At 40.7% G+C, this 19,099-nt stretch overlaps 1 protein-coding gene across 1 annotated transcript in view; it reads left to right on the top strand.

Moving 5' to 3' along the window:
* Window positions 1-19,099, top strand: part of Slc9a9 (solute carrier family 9 member A9) — a 576,880-nt gene that overhangs the window by 273,256 nt on the left and 284,525 nt on the right. The window contains exon 9 of the mRNA XM_052187635.1: window positions 7,583-7,671. Within this exon, the coding sequence (XP_052043595.1) occupies window positions 7,583-7,671 (89 nt within the window). The remainder of the gene's footprint in view (window positions 1-7,582; window positions 7,672-19,099) is intronic.

Below are 19,099 nucleotides of genomic sequence, written 5' to 3'. Positions count from 1 at the left end.
TGGATAGAGCAGTCATGAACTGTCTGGTTGGATTATTAGGAGTAAGAATTTTTTTTCATTTCCAGCATTGCAGTAACTGGGAGGAGATAAGGCAAAAAATGACCTCTAAGGGCATAGGATGTGCAAAGCACATACATCTTGTCACACCATTTGATGGAAAAGGTTGTGTTTGTCCCTTGAATACGTTTCTCTGACTTATTTTCACCCTTCATGTCTGCTTCATCCCTTCTACTTCTAATACTGATGGGAAAACTTTATATTTACTGAATTTTATTGATATGCTTAGTTGAGAAAGCATTTTAATGTATAGCATATTGCTTCATACATAGAACAAACCTGAGAAACATCTGGGTGCTTTCCAAATGAGAAAGCTGAATCTTCATAATGTAAAGTCATCATTGCTTATGGCTAAGATCAAGATGTGGAGTTATTGGCCAATGCCTGTGGTGGAGAGCAGAAAGAATACTGGATGCTGGTGATATGTATATAGCCATGCAAAGGACCCCAATGCCTCAGATCCATGGAAATGACAAAGCCTCACCCTGGTCCATGTGAGAATGTTGAATCAACCACAGGTTCCTAATTCCAGGTGCTGACCATCTAAGACTGCTTCCCTATAAACATCCCAGCGGAAACTAGCTAACCCTTCCTCCATGTTCTGTTTATAATAAACAGTTTTCCACTTGCAAGTGTAGAAGGCATTCTTTATTAGAGAGAGGACAGTCTACCAGACCACAGTGTTTCTGTATGTGTACCTCTCATTCCTTCATGCCCACTCTGTCCTCATTAGGTTTCCCAATTCAAGCCATTCTGGACCTGGCAAACACTCATTTTCTAACCATGTTCAGAAATGGATAATGAAAACCTGGGTGAGACCCAGACTGGAGGTCCTCTGGGCTCCTGATAGGCGTGGAGCAAGTGTTATTTCGCCATTTTATAATTTACTCACCATTGGCATAACTAGATGCTAGCTGATTTTTATTATATTTATTTTGAATCTGTTTTATGCCACATGCCTAATTTCATGAAGGTAACAGTCCACTTACTATCAATCTTTCTTTTGCTAATAAGCTCTGTATATAGCTATAAAATTTCCTCCAAATAATTTTGGTTTTATCCCTTTGGTTTTGACATAGGTTATATGCTTTGTAATATTTATTTCTAAGAAAGGTATAATTTCTAATTAGATTTTATCTTCAACTTCAGCCTCATGAGAAAAAGTCTACTTCAAAATATCTAATGGGAGCATTTAGTTGTCTATGTCTTTTGTTAATTTCTGAGCCTATGACACATTGATAAAAAAATGATATGATAATTTTATAGCAATTAAATGATAGGCATTGTTTCCTTTCATTGGAAGGGAAATTTTACTGAACTATTTGATGGTAAAATATATTGTTAACTTACTCTGTGTAAGTAAAATTTTAACTCACCAGTATTGTTTCTTTTTTTAAAAAAATGAAAAAATAATTAAAGGCCTCAAAAGTCCTACATGATAATTGTTCTCTGAAACAAAAATTTATTTAAAAAAAGTGTTGATTCAGAAAATCCAGAGAAGGGGAAACAGAAAAAAATATGATTTAAAATTCCCTTAACATTAGCAAGAGACATTGACAAAAATAAGAAATAGGGAAAGGCAACAAAAAAAAAATGTGTTGTCCTCCCAAAAGAATCAAGAACAAGGCAGGGGTCTCCTCTGAGGGATAGCCAAGGTTAAGACCAAACTGCAACAAGAGTGAATTGATGTTGGTTAAAGCTTGCTTCTTGAAGTTCAGTGTAAGGACCGGAATATCTCCTGACAATAGAAAATCGTAGAGTTTGGGGCCTTACTCCAAAATTACTATCTTTTAATAAGATTCTCTGTACTTGCTGATCTGGATACCCACTAAATGCATTTGGTTGACTTTCAGAAATCCAGAAGGGGTAGAGGGTCTTCTAGTGTGTAAAGGGGACAATGACAGATGTAGCTGACCATATTCTAAGAGTGCTGAGGACAGGCAGTAGGAGGGGTGAGAAACAATAGTGCTCACACTCGGAAGAGAGGGTGCAGGATCCTCCTGATGAGCTGCCTCTGTCCTTGGCATAGACACAGCAGAAGTCCCCATTCTCCTTGTCTTTTTTTCCCTATAAAGCAGGCTTTTTTTTTTTTTTACAGATCTAATCCACAAGCAATCATCTTCTTTAAACAAGATTATTCAATTTCATTTTTGATTAAAATACAGTTATAACCTCCCCCTAGTCCTTTCTCTCCAACCTTTCATATCCGCTTCCCACTAAAATGCATACCTCTTCTAACTAGTAGATACACACATATACACTATATGTATATGTATGTATGGTGACATTATATGTAATATGTATACATATATAGTGATTTTATATATAATACAATTTAAATACAAATAATAATATATTTGAATATAATATCAATTGATATATTAATTCTGGAGGGTTGGTGAATTCTGTTTAGGAATGACTAAAGCATAGAACTCACGTATATATCTACCCTCCACTTGATGTAAAGGAGGAGCCCTTTCAACAGTGGAAGATGATCGTTAACCTGAACACATGAAGGTTGAGAACGTTCATATTCTATTGTGGAGTAATGCATATGTTCTTCAAAGGTCATGGGACTGGAAATAAGAAGATATGCCCAGGTCTGAACTTTCCCACTTCTGTGGTCCTTGTTCTGATCTCTTTCTAGTCCTAAGCCACTTCTTCCTGTCCCAAACCCCTGATGCCTTTTATAAATACCTATTCCAATTGTATGGAGAATTGAAAAAGAGAATGACTTGCGGCCTCTAGGATATAATGTCTTCTCTGCCTCTTCCTAGTCCCAGTTTTAAAGGGGAAGATATAAGCTGATATCATTTCTAAATGGCAAGTGTGTTGTTGCAGATAGCAAATGTGAACCTTGGGACTAGGCACAGCTATGAGAAACACACCGGAAGTGAGAGCTGGGGCTCTTAGGCCCCCAGGCCTGACTGAAGTCACTTCCTGGCTGTCCTTACTTTCTCTGAGAGGTATGTAGAGCTGGCTGGGAGATGTTATAAAAGACAAACAGTGAAGTGGGAAGGGTGAGGCAGGACATGCTGCAGAAGTAGAGTGAAGAAGCACTGGTAATGTGAACCAAGAAGAAAGCAGAGCAGAGAACCAGAGAAGGGGGTCCTCTGTCCAGTTTGCTAGTCCCCCTTCTGGGGCTGCACCCTGGCAGAAGAAGACAGCACCCACAGGAGAGTGTGGCGTGTGATCCCTGGAGCCAGGAGTCAAGAAGGAAGGTGGATTTAGAGCTAAGCTACTGATTGGTGGATAACATAAAGAGCTCTTGGCTTCTTGTCTCTCACACGTGGCTGTCTGAAATAGAACTAAACTTAAGGCTGCTATACAGAGCCCCACATGACAGTAACACAGGAACTACCTAGGTTACAAATAAAATGTGTATTACAAGACAGAAAATTGTCTACTCTGAATTTGTTCTATGATGGGAATTTTTATGGATACTACAGTTCCCCCTTGCTCATGGGACATGGCCGAAGACCACACCTGTGCCTGAGTCCTGGGCATTGCCAAACCTACTAGGCATAGTAAGAGATTCATAACAACAAATACAAACCAAGTAGACAATAAGCTAAAATAAAAGCTATTTTTAACAGAAGCATTTCTGGAATTTTCCATCAAATATTTTTAAATCGGAATGACTTGCAGACAACTGAAAGCGTAATGTGAAATTTCTAATAAGAAAGTGTGGCTTAGGTGATAGATAAGACAGTTTCAAAGTGTGTTTGGCTTATAAAAAGTCATTCTAATCATAGCAATTTATGTGATTTAATTAATTACCAGGCTATAGAATTATGATCATGTATGTTAATAGTAAAGGCCAAATCAACCTTGTTGCTTTATATTAATTATAACATCATGATCACATGATCTTCCTGGTTTGTCATGCGTACGATGTAGCCCTACACAAGGTTCTGAACATATTTAGTAGGGACATTGTGTGTTAATGTTTCACAGGGGACAAGGAAATGAAAGACAGTAAAGTGATAGAAAACCCTGCTCAGAGGATGAGGGGAGCCCACTCAGATGTGTAATCCCCATATCGCATATCATCTTCCCTGGAATATCAGAAATGACAACTTTCAGAAGGATAGGGATCACTTCAAAACATGTGTAGATGGCGAATTGTAGAGAGAAAAAGCAAAGAAAGTTGGGGGGAAACTGCATCTCATCTGTCACTTCCAAGGTGACCAAGTTGACTTTTGTTCCTCATCAATTCCACAGAGAAATATTTAGTTATTTACCAACAATGCTCACAAGTTCCTGGTGCTTCTCTAAGGATTAGTGTGGCCAGAGATGTTCTTAAGCTCTGTTTCCATGAAGAAGGCAGACCAGAAGACAAGGGCCGAAACTATTGGGTGACAGTAGAAAACATGGAGCAGGGAGCCAAAGAGAAAGGTAGAAAACGATGAAAAGGTCAATTTTACAAAGTGGTTAGGGGCAGTTTGTCTGTTTATGTGACATCTGAAGAGATGCCCTGTCCTATTGCATCCTGCTTCTCCATTAGGATGCCCAGGCATTGTTGGCATGGGCACCACCCGGAGGAGGCAGGGCAAACTCTGAAATGGGGAGTCCTCAGTGGTATCCAATCTCCTCTCTGGGTACCTGAAGAGAAAGGAAGTCAGGAATGGGTCTGAGGTCTACATTTCCCCTTGGGTCATCTGTGCCAAGTGGAGAAGAGAAGGCTGAGAGGAGGAGGTGGAGTCCGGGACTAGTAGAATCTGATTAAATGTAAGGGCCAAGAGTACTGGAGGGGTTGGAGTGGAGAAAGCCTTCCTCTGGAGACTCAAGTGCCACTCTTTACTCAAGGCCACCCCTCTAGCAGTCCTTAATGGAACAGCTCTCAGAGAAGTTCCTCGCTTGTTCCCACTGGTTTATTTGTTCATGGATGTAAAGTCATACACTTTATTTGGGACAAAACAGTGATTATATACCGCTTGCAGGAAGGAATACACAGGAAGGAGAGGCTACTGGCTGAAGGCTCAACACTATTTAGATACCTCATTAGCATGGAGAAGAACTCTAGATGTTAGGCTATGTGACTGAGTGCCCAGGGCCATCAGTGTGGTGCAGTGGTTACATGCTCCAGAGCAGGTGCTGAGACAGGTCAGGAATGACTCCCCTCCTGCTGTCAAATCTCTGTGATGCCTAGGGGTTGTTGGCATTCATCATTACCAGTATTTATTGCCTATCTGGTAGCGTAATATCACATGCCCTATATAATACTCAAAGGAAGGAGGGAACCATAAGGGTGTTTAACAATGAGCATTCCCAATTATGGATGCTCAAGGGCCTTGGGCAGGATGTGTAGTCAGGAGGACCATGAGTCAGGAGGAAGTGTGTTTAAAATAAGGCCAGAGAGCTGTGGAGAGGAAAGACAGAATAGGGCTAGACTCTGGGAGTACATTACAATGTTCTTGGGAGAAGTCTCACACGACCTGAAATGTTTTTGAAGGATCACTATGTCTCTACCAACAGAATGTGAGGGGCCCACTGGGGAACTGGGGACTTCAGCTAGAAAGCCATTGCTGTCATCCAAGCTAAAAATGATTGCTTAGAAGAGGACATTAGGGCTAGAGGACTTGAAAAGTGGTTGGGCTTGGCTAATAAATGCAATTGATGCTATGTAGTGGGGGAAGGAAAGGGTGAACCCCAAGTCAGGATCCCAGGGAAAATAAAGATACTGTGCTGAACAGAGGGAGACAGCAAGCTGGGATGCTGAGTCACCAGGAGCCTGAGCCTGTGTGCAAGGATGCAGCCATTCAGCAACCAGGAAGAGGGAGAGGAAACCAGCTCACCATAGTGTCCACCATGCTGAGTCCCTCCTGAGCCGGCAAAGGATCTTACTCATCCTTATTCTCAGAATAATTCATTACCCACCACACTTTCACATTTATCCACATCTTCTCCAGAATATCAAGACATTGGTCAAGTGATTTCCCAAGAAAGGGAAGGTTCAGTGAAGCCTTAATCAGAGGATTCCCCTGCAGACTTGAGATAGATGCACCATGATATTTTTAGACAAAAACAGAGAAACATTCCATATCCAAACAACATGAATGGTGATCCTCCTACCACCTCAACTTCTTACCACACTTAAGTATTCCTGGTCCTGGTTGATTTTTTTTTAATAGAAATTCTGTGAAGAGTTATGTTAGATGTTTTTCTTTCTTTTTTTTCTTAGAATTTCCCAAGATATACTAAGAAACTATAAACTTATCAAAAATCTCCAGAAACATTAGATATATATTTCTTAATAAATTTTCCTGCTTTTTTTCATTATCTAAAAATTTAAAGCATAATGTTAAAAGGAATACACAATGTAAATAAATGGCTATGTACTAGCATTATATAAACATGTTTTAACAATATTTTATCTGATACCAACTAGAAAAATAACCACCATGTAAATAAATGTATGCAGTCTACATATGAAAAAGCTTAGCCCTTTAAAATTCTTTATTTCCAGCTCATTTGAAATGCCAGTATTCAGCTCACATAGCTCTATACTCTTAAGGATCATCAGCATTTAATTTATGAGTGTTTTTAGATGGAAAACCTCTGCTGCTTAAAATTCAGTTCAATCCCCTTGTTCTGAGTTGAGGAGTACTTATCTCCTATGCTTTTCCCCAAGCCCCCCTCTATGCCCAATTTCCCATAATTAATCTAATCTTTAATCCAAAGTAGAGTGGAGCTCTCACCAAAGCCCATCCAGCCCAGGGACACTAACAGAGTGGCAGAGCCAAGGAACAAATAACACATTTGTCCTGTTGTTATTCTCTGTCCCCAAATGGCATGTAGCATGCGTGATTTCTTGTAGCGTTTAAAGGTCTGAGTAATGTGGCTTCAAGAAATGTTCCCTGCAGCTGACCAGGGATGAGCTGGAGGAAAGCACACTGAAAAAGACCACAGCCCTACCACTTTCTAGAAGTGAATGGCTTGGGCAGAAGTGCTCCTTGGTGCTCAATTGCAGAAAGAGTGTGCCCAGCTTCGCCAGGGATGCAAAGCGGCCCATGAGGTCTCTTGTCTGATACTTGGCAATCAGCGGCATTGGAAAGAGCAACAAAAACTTTGTCCAGGTCTTAGGTCGGTGACTCATAGGTTTAATACTAAATTATGGTACAACAGGAACTTTTCCAGGCTCCCCAAGGCACACAGTGGAAAGTGGATGTGCCAACTACTAGAAAATGCAGCTAAGTAGTTGGTCTTTGTTCTGGGAAGCCCAGTTGACGCCTACATATTTTTCTTCACATGTTTCTAAGAGTAGCTTTTCTAACTCTTGACTACAGCATCATTTCTCTTCAGAAAAAGACTTCCATTCTTAGTAAGACTCTACTGCTTAATGCTTCCCTATGTGTTTCAATTCTAAAACCTCTTTAAAGCAAGTGGCAAGATTTATCTGGGTTTCATGATCATGGTAATTATTGAGAGTTTTAACCCCTCCTGATAGCAAGTCCATTTTCCAGCCCTGTCCTTTGACTTGGGAAAGAACATTGGTTTTGACTGGTCTTCTTTTGGCTTTCAGGCATAGTTGCTGTTCTCTTCTGTGGAGTCACACAGGCACATTACACCTACAACAATCTGTCATCAGATTCCAAACTGAGGACCAAACAGGTAAAGGAAAAACTCATGACTGACTTTGTCTCTTTCTTGGTGTGGTGATTCTGTAGCCACGCTGACAGTGCATGTGAAAAGAATTTCATTAGTAACGGAAGAAAGCGTGTTTAAGGCTTCATTATAGGTTGGATATTTATAGATTTTTTTTCCTCCAGGATAACCATTAACAATTCTCTTGGTAAGCAAAAATATAGTTATAATAGCCTCTCCCTCCTGAGAGATGGAAGAATAGACTGTCAGTCTTGAAGATGAAAGACCTATGGTCTCTAATAATTCACAGTCACATCTAAAAGCGTTATAAAGTGTGTGACTGTGGGTAATTATCAAGAGAAGGAAACGTAGAAGAGTATGTAAGCAATACTTTGATCATCAATTGGATGTTTTTATTTCAGCTGCCCATTGCCACATGAGCAAAATGTATTTGCCTTAGTCTGAGGATATATTGGTTTTCTGCAGAAAAACATACATAGATTTCTTCTACTAAGACCCACCTACTTATTCTGTGTCAAGCACATCCTGAATACCAGGAATGCAGAGACTGAATGTGGCCTTTACTTCAAGAGGTAATCGCCTTGTGAAGTCTATTGATGAGGACAAGACATATAATAAGCACCGGACCTATAGTGCACTATATTAGGAAAAAAATCTCAAGAGTGTTTGGGGGAGCACCCTATAAGGCCTTCTCTCATGGTTGTAGCTGGAGAAGTCAGTCAGCTTGAAGTTTCCAGAGACAATGTCAAATCTGGAGCAAGGAAAAAAGTAAAGAGGTACCGAGTCAGATGTAGTACAGGATGGAGCATATTTAAAGGGATATGTGAAGCCAAGGGATGGGCACAAAGTCTCTTAAGGAATTCACTGATGCTCTTAGATGGATTTACAGTGCACTTACAGGTAGTTGAATCAAGGAGATGCACGTGAAGAATGAGACCAGACAGGTAGCCCCAGACTAAGAAAGATCAATCGTATGTGTTTTAGGAAGGGAGCCAAACTTCATCCTAAAACTAATAGAAAGCAATGGTTCTCAATCCTCCCAATGTTGAGACCCTTTTATACAGTTCCTTGTGCTGTGGTCACCACCAATCATAAGGTTATTTTCTTGCCACTTCATAATTGTGATTTTGCTACTCTTATGAATCATAATGTAAATATCTGATCTGCAAGATATCTGATATGGGATTGTGACCCATAGGTTGAGAACTGCTGGATAAGCACAACCAGCAGGAATCATTGCCTCAAAGCTCTGGAGTTCAGAAAATGGGGAAACCAGTATTGGCATGATTAACTCCTTCTAGGGGAATATATGTTCTCTCTCTCTCTCTCTCTCTCTCTCTCTCTCTCTCTCTCTCTCTCTCTCTCTCTCTCTCTCGTAGTTCTCTTGGAACTTTGCTATTGTTCCTAAGTGACTAATTTTATGATAATTGTTGTTTCATTTTAGGATGCTCATTCTGGTAGATATGAGAAAAAGTACCTAGACAAGTTAGCTTTGCTATTTAATAGCAACAGTATAAAGTGGTTATCTAAATAACATCCCACAAGAAGCATTTGGTTTCCATTTCTATAAGTGTCCACTATTTTGATTGGCAGGCTTGGTGGTCTTTAAATAGAAAGAGCTTGTCTAAATGTCTGTTGATGTGTTAGGGTGTGTGTCTCTGGATTTACTTCACCAAGGCACCTCTGCCAGTGCCGCGTGCCTGTCATTCTGTGAATACTGAAACAAGTCCATTTTGATTGTCAGCTTGTACCACCTTTCCTAATCATCTTATATGGCTCAGTACAACACAGGAAGCAACTGACCAACATGCAGTGAGTAAGCCTTATAGTACTAAATGGCAGGGACTGTGGCTATAGGACATGATGAGGAACTGGACTCAGTCATGAGATCTATCCAAAACACAAGGGAAGGCAGAGAAGCCAGAGACTTCTCACCACATGATGCTGGATGGTGGGCACTGGGAGAGCAAAGTAACATCAAGCAAAATCCGAAACTGGCCAGGAATTCCTGCAGGCTTAGGCAGGACTCACTGTAGTAACTGATGCTGGCTTTCCTTCAGCCCTGTCTGTCACATCTCAATCTCAGCTTGTCCTCACTGTGTCCTCTGGAACAGGGATTCTGCAAGGCTGCCCTTCCCCCACGTTCCCTTCACTTCAGGTAGATGCTTTAGAAACATCATGAAATGCAATTTCTCACCTCTTGACAACCCTCAAGTAAAACAGAAATAAATAAGCCCAAAATCCTGATACTAATACCCAGAAACCTCCAATTCCAGGATGTTTTAAATTATAAAGACTGGTAGCATTCTCCAGGGCTTTAAGGGAAATGTCTTGGGCTGTTTTTTTTTTTTTTTTTTTTTTTTTTTTTTTTTTTTTTTTTTTTTTTTTTTTCCATCTTCTGGTTCTCTCAGCATTTGTATTCTGGGAAGCTGAATCCTGTTTAGGGACTTGCACTTTTAAGTCATGCTATCTAGACGGCTCAGCAGCACTTCAAAGATAACTCGTCTCAGGGTGAGACAGCAGAGCAGCACCTAGGGGAGACAAAGCCCAAATCAGTGCCCCACAGCCTTCTGTTCTCCCTCCTAATGTCATGAGGAGTAGTCACTGACAGGCTCCCAGTTCATCTCACAGCCCTCCCCCTCCTTACTGAAAGAGGTTTCTACACGCTTATTCTTTGACATCCAGATAACTGCACACCCAATCCTCGGTCCCTCACTGGCTTCCACCTAGTGAAGTAGCTACTTAATCAACACTGATGCTTTTCCATTCTCTCCTTTTCTTCAATTGGTATCTATCATTTCTAATTTACTTTTCTCTGCCATATGCATACAAGCATATCTATCTATGCATGCATACCTATATGTATCTATGGGGTCAAGGATAGGTTATCCATTTTCATATACAGAGTCTCTGGTCACCATTCTGGAAAAACTTGAGAGCAGACGTACCCATCCGTGTCTGCTCAAGGTAGCAAGAGAAGTTCCAATTCTACATCTGAGTTTGGTGACACAATGTGACTTGTGCAGAATCTTCAAGGTATGCGTTACAGAGGGGGCTATCACATTCCCACTAAACCTGAGGATGCTTTGGGAAATATCATGTGGCATCACATGGCCGGAGAACACAGTATCCTTTCCGACACTGTGTCCACACTGCCAACATGAAGAGCAGTTGTGGAAGCTCTTTGCCTATCTCTCCAGGACCATGTAATGGGAAAGTAGGAAGTTAACAAGGGAAGCCTTGAGGAGAATCTGCATAAATCAATGTTCTGTTATAAAATCTAAGGGTGATACAATTTTAAAGGAATTTTATTCATCAGCTTTGTCTATCCCAGCTAATCAAATAGTTATATCTGGAAATAAAGGCTTTTGAAAGTTGTATGTTGCTTGAGAACTAAAATGCCTTTTCAAGAATTATATTTTCACTTTAAAATATGTTTTGTAAAATGATTGTACTGGCTGGTTTTGTGTGTCAACTTGACACAGGCTGGAGTTATCACAGAGAAAGGAGTTTCAGTTGGGGAAATGCCTCCATGAGATCCAGATGTGGGACATTTTCTCAATTAGTGATCAAGGGGACAGGACCCCTTGTCTGGGCTGATATAGTCTTGGGTTCTATTAGCGGGCTGAGCAAGCCAGGGGAAGCAAGCCAGTAAGGAACATCCCTCCATGGCCTCTGCATCAGCTCCTGCTTCCTGACCTGCTTGAGTTCCAGTCCTGACTTCTTTAGTGATGAACAGCAGTGTGGAAGTGTAAGCGCAATAAACCCTTTGCCCCCCAACTGGCTTTGTGTTTATGATGTTTGTGCAGGAATAGAAACCCTGACTAAGACAATGACTGTCCTTTAAATGTTAAGTGAATTTTTTTTTCTTAAGCCTGTGGCATGAAAAACCACTCTGCCTTTCCGTGTCTTAGGCACAAAGGAACATAGTGACCCCATGCTACGGCCGTGGTAAGGAGTCACAGAGTCAGTTGTGACATACCTTATTAAGGAGATCATAAACATGGCACGATTCCTTTCCCCGAATGGATGTGACTCATTGTTTCAGTGTGTGAAACTCCGTTATGGAGGCCAGCAAGTTTCATAAGCCTTACCTCTGGTCCTAAACACTAAAAGCTAATAGGGATATTCAAAGTGAATATCCACACATACAGCTACCAAGAAGATCTGCATTGGATCACTCACAAGAATCCCACCTGGCTCTGCCCTCCCTCCCTCCCTCCACTCTCCTCCCCAAGGCAGTCCTGCAAGCTAGTTATCTGGTCAGACTTCCAGGGTTTTCCATCAACTAACTTTACCTTGATGGAGGCTAACTTGCAAAACCTTATATTTCCAAGATGTTCATTTTTACTAGAATTTCTAGATCCTTTCCATAGTTCCCACTTAAAATCATTTCTAGCAGATGCACATGCAACTAAAAAAATTACTGTTCATTAACACATCCAAAGTACTCATTTACTTTGTATATATCTTCAACCTGAGAGATAGCTCCTTTGACTATCACTAACTGTCTTTATCCATTAACTAACATTCTAAAGAGCCTTTTTAACCAGACACTACTCAAGATACCTATAATATAATAGACTAAAAGGGTCCTTTTGTAGACAAGCTTTATAGTAGTCAAAATAAATGGCACTAGATTATATATTTACAATAGTCATGAAGCCAGTAGAAGAACAAGCAATGGAGATGGGATTGGAGTTTGTAATTTTTCAATAGGTTAGCCAGAAAAGTCCTTGGCAAGATAGACACTTTAAGGGGATGAAAATGGGAAGCATATTAATATTTGGGGTAGATGGCCTTAGAAATTGAGAACAGCTAATAAGAAGGGCAAAAGGACAAACATGGCTGGAATAAAGGGAATCAAAGAAAGTAGGAGAGGCGGTAACAAGGACCAGGTCACAGAGCATCTAAATGAGGTAGAGAAACAGTGGAGCAACTTCCCACAGGCCCGTAGGTGCATCGGACTCAATAGCAGACGTGCTACTCATTAGCCAGGGAAGGCTGTGAGACTAGTCAGCTGAAGGACAATCAGGAACCTGTGCTGACTCTCTCACTTGGGATGTGCATTAGGCAGTGAAATGGAACTGTAATGTCACAAACTGGACACACTATAGCCCTTACCATCCAGGAAAATCCTCTAGGCCAAGTAGGCAATGTTGGAAGTCAACAGCATGTAGCTGACATTGAGAGATTATAGCAAGTCTTAGGTCATGCCTAAGGATATACCCTTGAAGAAAACTATGAAACCCCGGTCTCCTCCTTTCTCCTTTGCTTCCTGGCCATGGGACAAATGGTTTTACTCCAGTACACAAATTTATGATATGCTGCTTGACCACAGGCCTAATGCAACAGAGCCAATCAATCCTGGGCTACTCCCCCAAAGCTATGAGCTAAAGCAAATTCTCTCATTTTAAAAGTTAATTGTCTCAAGTCTGTCATCATGGTCAGTTGGAAGAAGAAAAGCTGGGACAGTATCCTCTCCTAGAAAGCAAAGGGAGACTCAAGCTCATTAAGGAATGCAGTGAGTTCTTCCAATGGTAATGTAATATCAAGGAAAATAGAAACTGTGATACCACAGGCTGGTAGAGTAGTATGGTCAAACCCAATCAAAACAGGTCTAAGACAGAAAAGGAGAAAAGAAAGGTAAGCCTCATGGTGTATAAACAAACATTTCAAAGGAATTCCATTTTAATGAGGACCAGCAAAATGGATTGAGTAGCTGGCCTTAAGTACCAAAGAGGGGAACTCACAGTCCTTGTGTGTGTGGAGTGAGTGATGTGAAAAAGAGATGACCAATCAGAAGGTGTGCCATGTCTTCTCAGAGGAGAACTTCAGCCTCAGACTTTCTGATGCCATGGATCCAACGATGTGCCCTCTTATTAAATGCTTGTCTTTAGTAGATAGGAGGGTACCAGTTACTATCACTTGTCTGAGTCACTGTTCCATTGCTGTGAAGAGATACCATAACCAAGGCAACTCTTGTAAGGGGAAGAGTTTAATCAGGGGTTTGCCCACAGTTTCTGAGGTTTCGTAACCATTGCAGGAAGCATGGTGACAAGCATGTGAGTGCTGGAGCAGTAGCTGAGAGCTACTTCGTGATCTGTAGGCAGAGGAAGAGAGACACTGGGCCTGGCATTGGCTTTTGAAACCTCAAAGCCCAGCACAAGTAGCAGGCTTCCTCTAACAAGGCCACACCCACTTCAACAAGGCCAGACCTCCTAATCTTTCTAAACCTTTCAATCAGTCCTTGGAGACCAAGCAGTCAAACATATGACCATACAGGGCACCACTCTTGTTAAACTATCACACTTGACTAGCTTTATCATACTTTAAACGGATTCAGACATTAATTTTTCTTGAATTTCCTCTATCATATTTGAAAACCCATCACTTTCAGTGCGTTTTCCCTTCTTAACCACGAAGTGGTGGGGTTGGATGTACATGCTTTCATGTGTTTGCTTTCAAAAAGGCAGATTCCTTGTCAAGCATTTATAGGCAAACAATGGCATCTTCATTATAGCATTCTTTCCAGATGCTTATTTTATTTCCACTCCCCCCCCCACATGATATTTTTAGTGTTTATTGCCATTGAATGGGAAAGCAGCAATGCAAATCCAAATTTAAATTTCCAATAAAAAGAGACAATGGGAGCCAAATTGAATGTGCTATGCATGACTTTGCAAGAAAATTCCAATAAAGGACTTGGACTGTGAGAGAAGCAAGACGATATGATGAAAGGACGTTTGGCTGAGAGGCCACAAAGTGGGGTCTGCTGCTAACAGTAGGACCCTGGACAGTTGACCCATGTGGCCTTCAGTTTTCTCGCTTTAAAAATGAACCATTAAACTGAATGTGTCATCAAACATGTTCCTAATGTGTTCTGTGGACCACTGAGCATAAGGTATACACACTTGGTTCCTTCTTTGAAACTACATTTGGGAAGGGATAACTTGCTTAAACATGATAATGCATGGAGATGAGATGAAGGGCTGAAGTTGCCAAATTGAATTCATGATTGAGGCAATCAAAAATAATAACATTAGTTTCCACTGGGAAGGAAAACTTCATCCTGAGAATTAGATGGTGGAATTTTCTTTGTGGAAAAATTCTGAGTTTGAACCAAAGTGAGTGATTGCAATGGGTTCCCTAAAGCCTGCTAGCATCTGCAGCAGACAGCAGACAGCATAAACCCCATGCTGCCAGCATCCAGGATCTCAGAACTTGAACAAAAGACTTTTCAGTGTTTTCATTTTAAGCATGTTCTGGGCATGTGCTAAGCATGACAGTGGTTACTTGATAGATAACCTCAGAAACAAAGGTAAGTTAGACAACGATTCCCCTTAGTACTTTCTAATATAGGATAGGTCCATATATGGTGGATCTACCGTGTTAGCTTCATCCCATGGTGCAAGTGTTAACATGGAAGGAGGCCCAACATGTCCTAGGAGCGAGAGGACTAAATGGCTGACTCAGGACAAGGTGATCCTGAGAAACTCATTTAGAACTTGGGGGTTGAAGTTTGGTTCTAATGGTAATCAGATTGCATAGAGGTAGATATACAGGGCATAGAGGCAACGAGAAAAGTAAAAGCACAGCACAGAAGTCACGAAGACAGAGGAGTCACCACGGTATGTACGAGCCTTAGGGAGAGGCTGCTGGTGTAGAGGCTGTGGGAGAGAAACAAAATGAGCAGGTGAGCTCAGAGGGACCTTGCAGTTCTCACTGGACTGTTTGGACAACTATTCAATTAGGCTGATGACTGCTTCAGACCTTTAGACCCATGGAAAATAGTAATCAGATTGATGACATTATTAAGAAAAGTTTTTAAGGGTCAGATATGAGCAATGCAGTTATTGATCTTAACACAGCACTTCATTGTAATAAACCACTCATCCAAATACTATTTAACTTTACTTCAGCCTTTTGAGACTCTAGACTCTTCATCTCTTAGGATGGCTGGTCTGTAAGAAAGGTTTATAGAAATTCATCATTTGGCTTTTGCCTTGGGCTTAGGCGCTCAATAAAACCTTACTGAATTAATAAGTAAATTAATGAATAACAGGATTATGACCATGAACATTCTAAGATAAAAATTAGAAAGGAGAAACAATATGTGCTAATTAATGATTTCTTTAATTCTGATAGCATGCATTAATTTAAATTTAATGAGCTGGATGCATAAGGCTAACATCTAGGGTAATCCAGAGGCCTGGAGAGACGGATCAAGTTCAGTTCTTTTACTTACTGTGTCTCCTGCAGTGTGTCTCTGCCTTATTGATTTGCATTACAGTGGTCTTGGATTATGGTTTTGTGCATTTTTCCCCTTCAATGCATTAACAAAAGCAGTCAGGTTTCATGCCAGTTACCTGTTCTGAAACAGTTGAGGGAGAGCAAGGGGGGGAGCAACAACCCTGGCACTTCCCTGACTTCTGAGAAGATCAAAGATATCTACAGAAAGCATAGAATTGCCTTTATTTTTGACTCTAATTACATTTCTTTTGTCAGGATCCCTACCACTTTTCTTCTTCTCTTCATTCAGGGTACCTTTAAAATATTATCCTAGGAGGGCTGAATTTATAAATGATGGCAAAGTGTTTAAATTTCTCTGTGGCTGAGCTGGTGATTCCTTTCAATGAAACTCATTATATTGTACAAAGGACATTTAGTAGTTTGACTAATAAGTGGACCCTTTCAAATGCTAATGACAGTGAGGCTCCCACATCAAAGCAAGAACACGCTGTACTGTACTTTCAGTGCCCAGAATGTCTGTGAACCCCTAGTCCAGAAGCTTTTACTCCACAGTCGACATAACAACAGGGGCTACAGATGGCCATTTGGAACCCCAGTGAGTTCTCTCTGTATTCTGAGAACTGGATCCCAGGGGACAAGGAGAATAAGATACAGAAGATACAAACCAGGAGCCATGCTTCCCCCTGAATTTTTTCATGGAAATATTTTTCCCCCGTGGAAAGCTATAGTCAGAGTGTAACTGCCCAAATGATCTGTCCTGGTCTATTAACTCACATCTGTGTTTGTTGATAATACACAACCTACCATTGTAGTTGGGAATTTCAAGATTTAATATCAGAGAGACTGAGAGCTTGGTAGGGCTATGAAAATCAACTTTTAAATTTTACACACACACACACACAAACACACACACACCTCACCATCCATCCATCTCTCCTCTCACCTTTAGACAACAAAAAATACCATCATCAATGCTTAAATAGCAACCCATAAATATTTATAACCCATACTCTTGTTTGATTATATCTGATTCCATGCAAAATGAGAAAAAATGTATCTGAATAGAGTTTAATCCATCAACTGTCCTGGTCCCTATTTGATGACATTCAAGACAGATGGTTACCCATTATTACCTTAAAATTTCTAAGGATGGTAGTGGCATAACCCCTTTTAATGGCTCATTATATTTTTATCATCCTACTTATAGGTACAGGTATGAAGGGCTTTAGTATCATAATAGCATTTGAGGATGATAAATGGAAATGACTGTAATTTTTCTACACATTTTAATTAAATTTTATTGATGCAGTGCAGAAAACATCAAGGCTGAATGCATATGCCCAAGTGTGTGTTTATTGAGAATATGGCCAAATTTCAGGCTGCCATTTCCTTGATGGCCTTGAAGGACCTAGAGAATGTAATTAACAGGAAGCCTCTGCCTCATTCCTTCAGGAAAGAGGCTGAATTGCTTTTAGAAACATGACTCTAAAGTCCAAAAAACAATATTATCAGAGAAAATATGATCTGGAGCCATGGATATAATGCCTGAAAGAAAATTTGGTTTTAGGAAGGTCATTTGAACGCCTGTGCTGTTTGACACTGGGATTGAGGCAGGAGGGGATTGGAATCCCATCTGGCCTCAAGGGAGAAGAGAAGACAGGGAGTGGGCCTGTTCAGGACAGAGCACCAGGTAATGAGCTATGAGCAGTGGCCGCCTTTTCTTTTTTGTTCCAAGATTTTAAGAACTGTGAATTGAGACATGTTTCTTCCCCCATTTCATGTTGTGCCTTGCCCAAGTCAAATTAAATGTTCAAAATCAAAGTAGTAGGGAACAGATGCCTGATGAAAACTAAAGAAAAGGAAGTTTTGATCCTGTTGTCACTGTGACACCCTGTGGTCACAGATGTTTGCACTTCCACAGAGACCAGTGAAAACAGGGTCACAGAGGCGTCTGTCTGGATAGGGTTACTCTGGAGTTGCAGAAAGATGACATGTTGCTCAACTCTTGACTTGCTTTTCTTTGCAAAAGGTGTTGTGCCTATGATTCGGAGGGGCTCTGACACTTGAGAGCAGATCTCCAGACCACTAGGAACAGGCAGGCAGGGAGGGTTTCAGGGACAGCACTTTGAATGGGAAGTGGCAGTGGGTCCATCTTCTGAGATCTGACACAGCAGGTTTCTGTGTGTCAGCTAAAAGGACGCTCCATATATGGGGTCTTCCCTAGGGTGGGAAGAGAAACTATGTCTTAACTTTTTATGTCCCAATGCGGGTCTTCTCAAATGGTGGTCTATAGGCTGGTTTCAGAGTGATTCATTTTTATGACACTGCCTGCACTCATTTCAGGTATAAATTAATAATTTATAGCACCGTCTTAGGAAAACACCATCACTCTCCCCTTCTGTGCTGATTTATTGCTGGGCATTTTGTCTTGCTCTCAGAGCACAAGGTTGAGGTCTATATGAGAATTTTGATTCATCTAAGTATTCAAAGAATGGAAAGTTTGAACACATCCAGAGAAAAATAGTCTGACTTTAAGGGAACATTTCTTTCCCTTAAAATTGCTACTGGGTGCTTCCTGGAATGGTTGTGCCATTTGTAGGATTCCTATATACTGGAGTGTTAAAGAGTTTCTCTACATTGAAGGTAGGAAACACCAATTAAAAGCCCTAGAGCATTTATACACTCTAAAATGTGTTCAGACTTGCTTGATGATTTACCTAAGTTCTAGGACACCCAAGAGTATGAATTTGAATTTTATTCATAATTGGAGTTCAAATATTTATAAATTAAAATCTAAAAAAAGAGCCTTGAGAGTCAAATCCCTAGAAATGGAAAGGAATATGACATAGCCTGGGGGCCAGTGTCCTCTTGAGGGATGAACTTGACCACCCCAACTCTCTCATCTGCTGGCATAACTGTACTATGACAATATTGATTGATGCTTCAGAAGGGGGATAGGATGGGAGTAGAGGCAGAATGGTTTCATCAGAAGTGCAGGTGTGTCGCCTGGGGACTAATCCTCTTTTAGGATCCTGGAAAAAGAAAAAAAAAGTAGAAAGAATTTGAGCAAGTGTCCAAAGAAGAGAAAGGGATTACAGCCAAAAAAAATTAATACGCACATGCACACATACGTACCAGTTTTTTTCTTTTTTTGAGAAAAAATTATTAGAAAGAACCATAC

Source organism: Apodemus sylvaticus, chromosome 7 (genome assembly GCF_947179515.1).
Source record: "Apodemus sylvaticus chromosome 7, mApoSyl1.1, whole genome shotgun sequence".
NCBI lineage: Eukaryota > Metazoa > Chordata > Mammalia > Rodentia > Muridae > Apodemus > Apodemus sylvaticus.
Note: the sequence above shows the minus strand (reverse complement) of the source record. Positions and strands in the feature narration are given on the sequence as shown.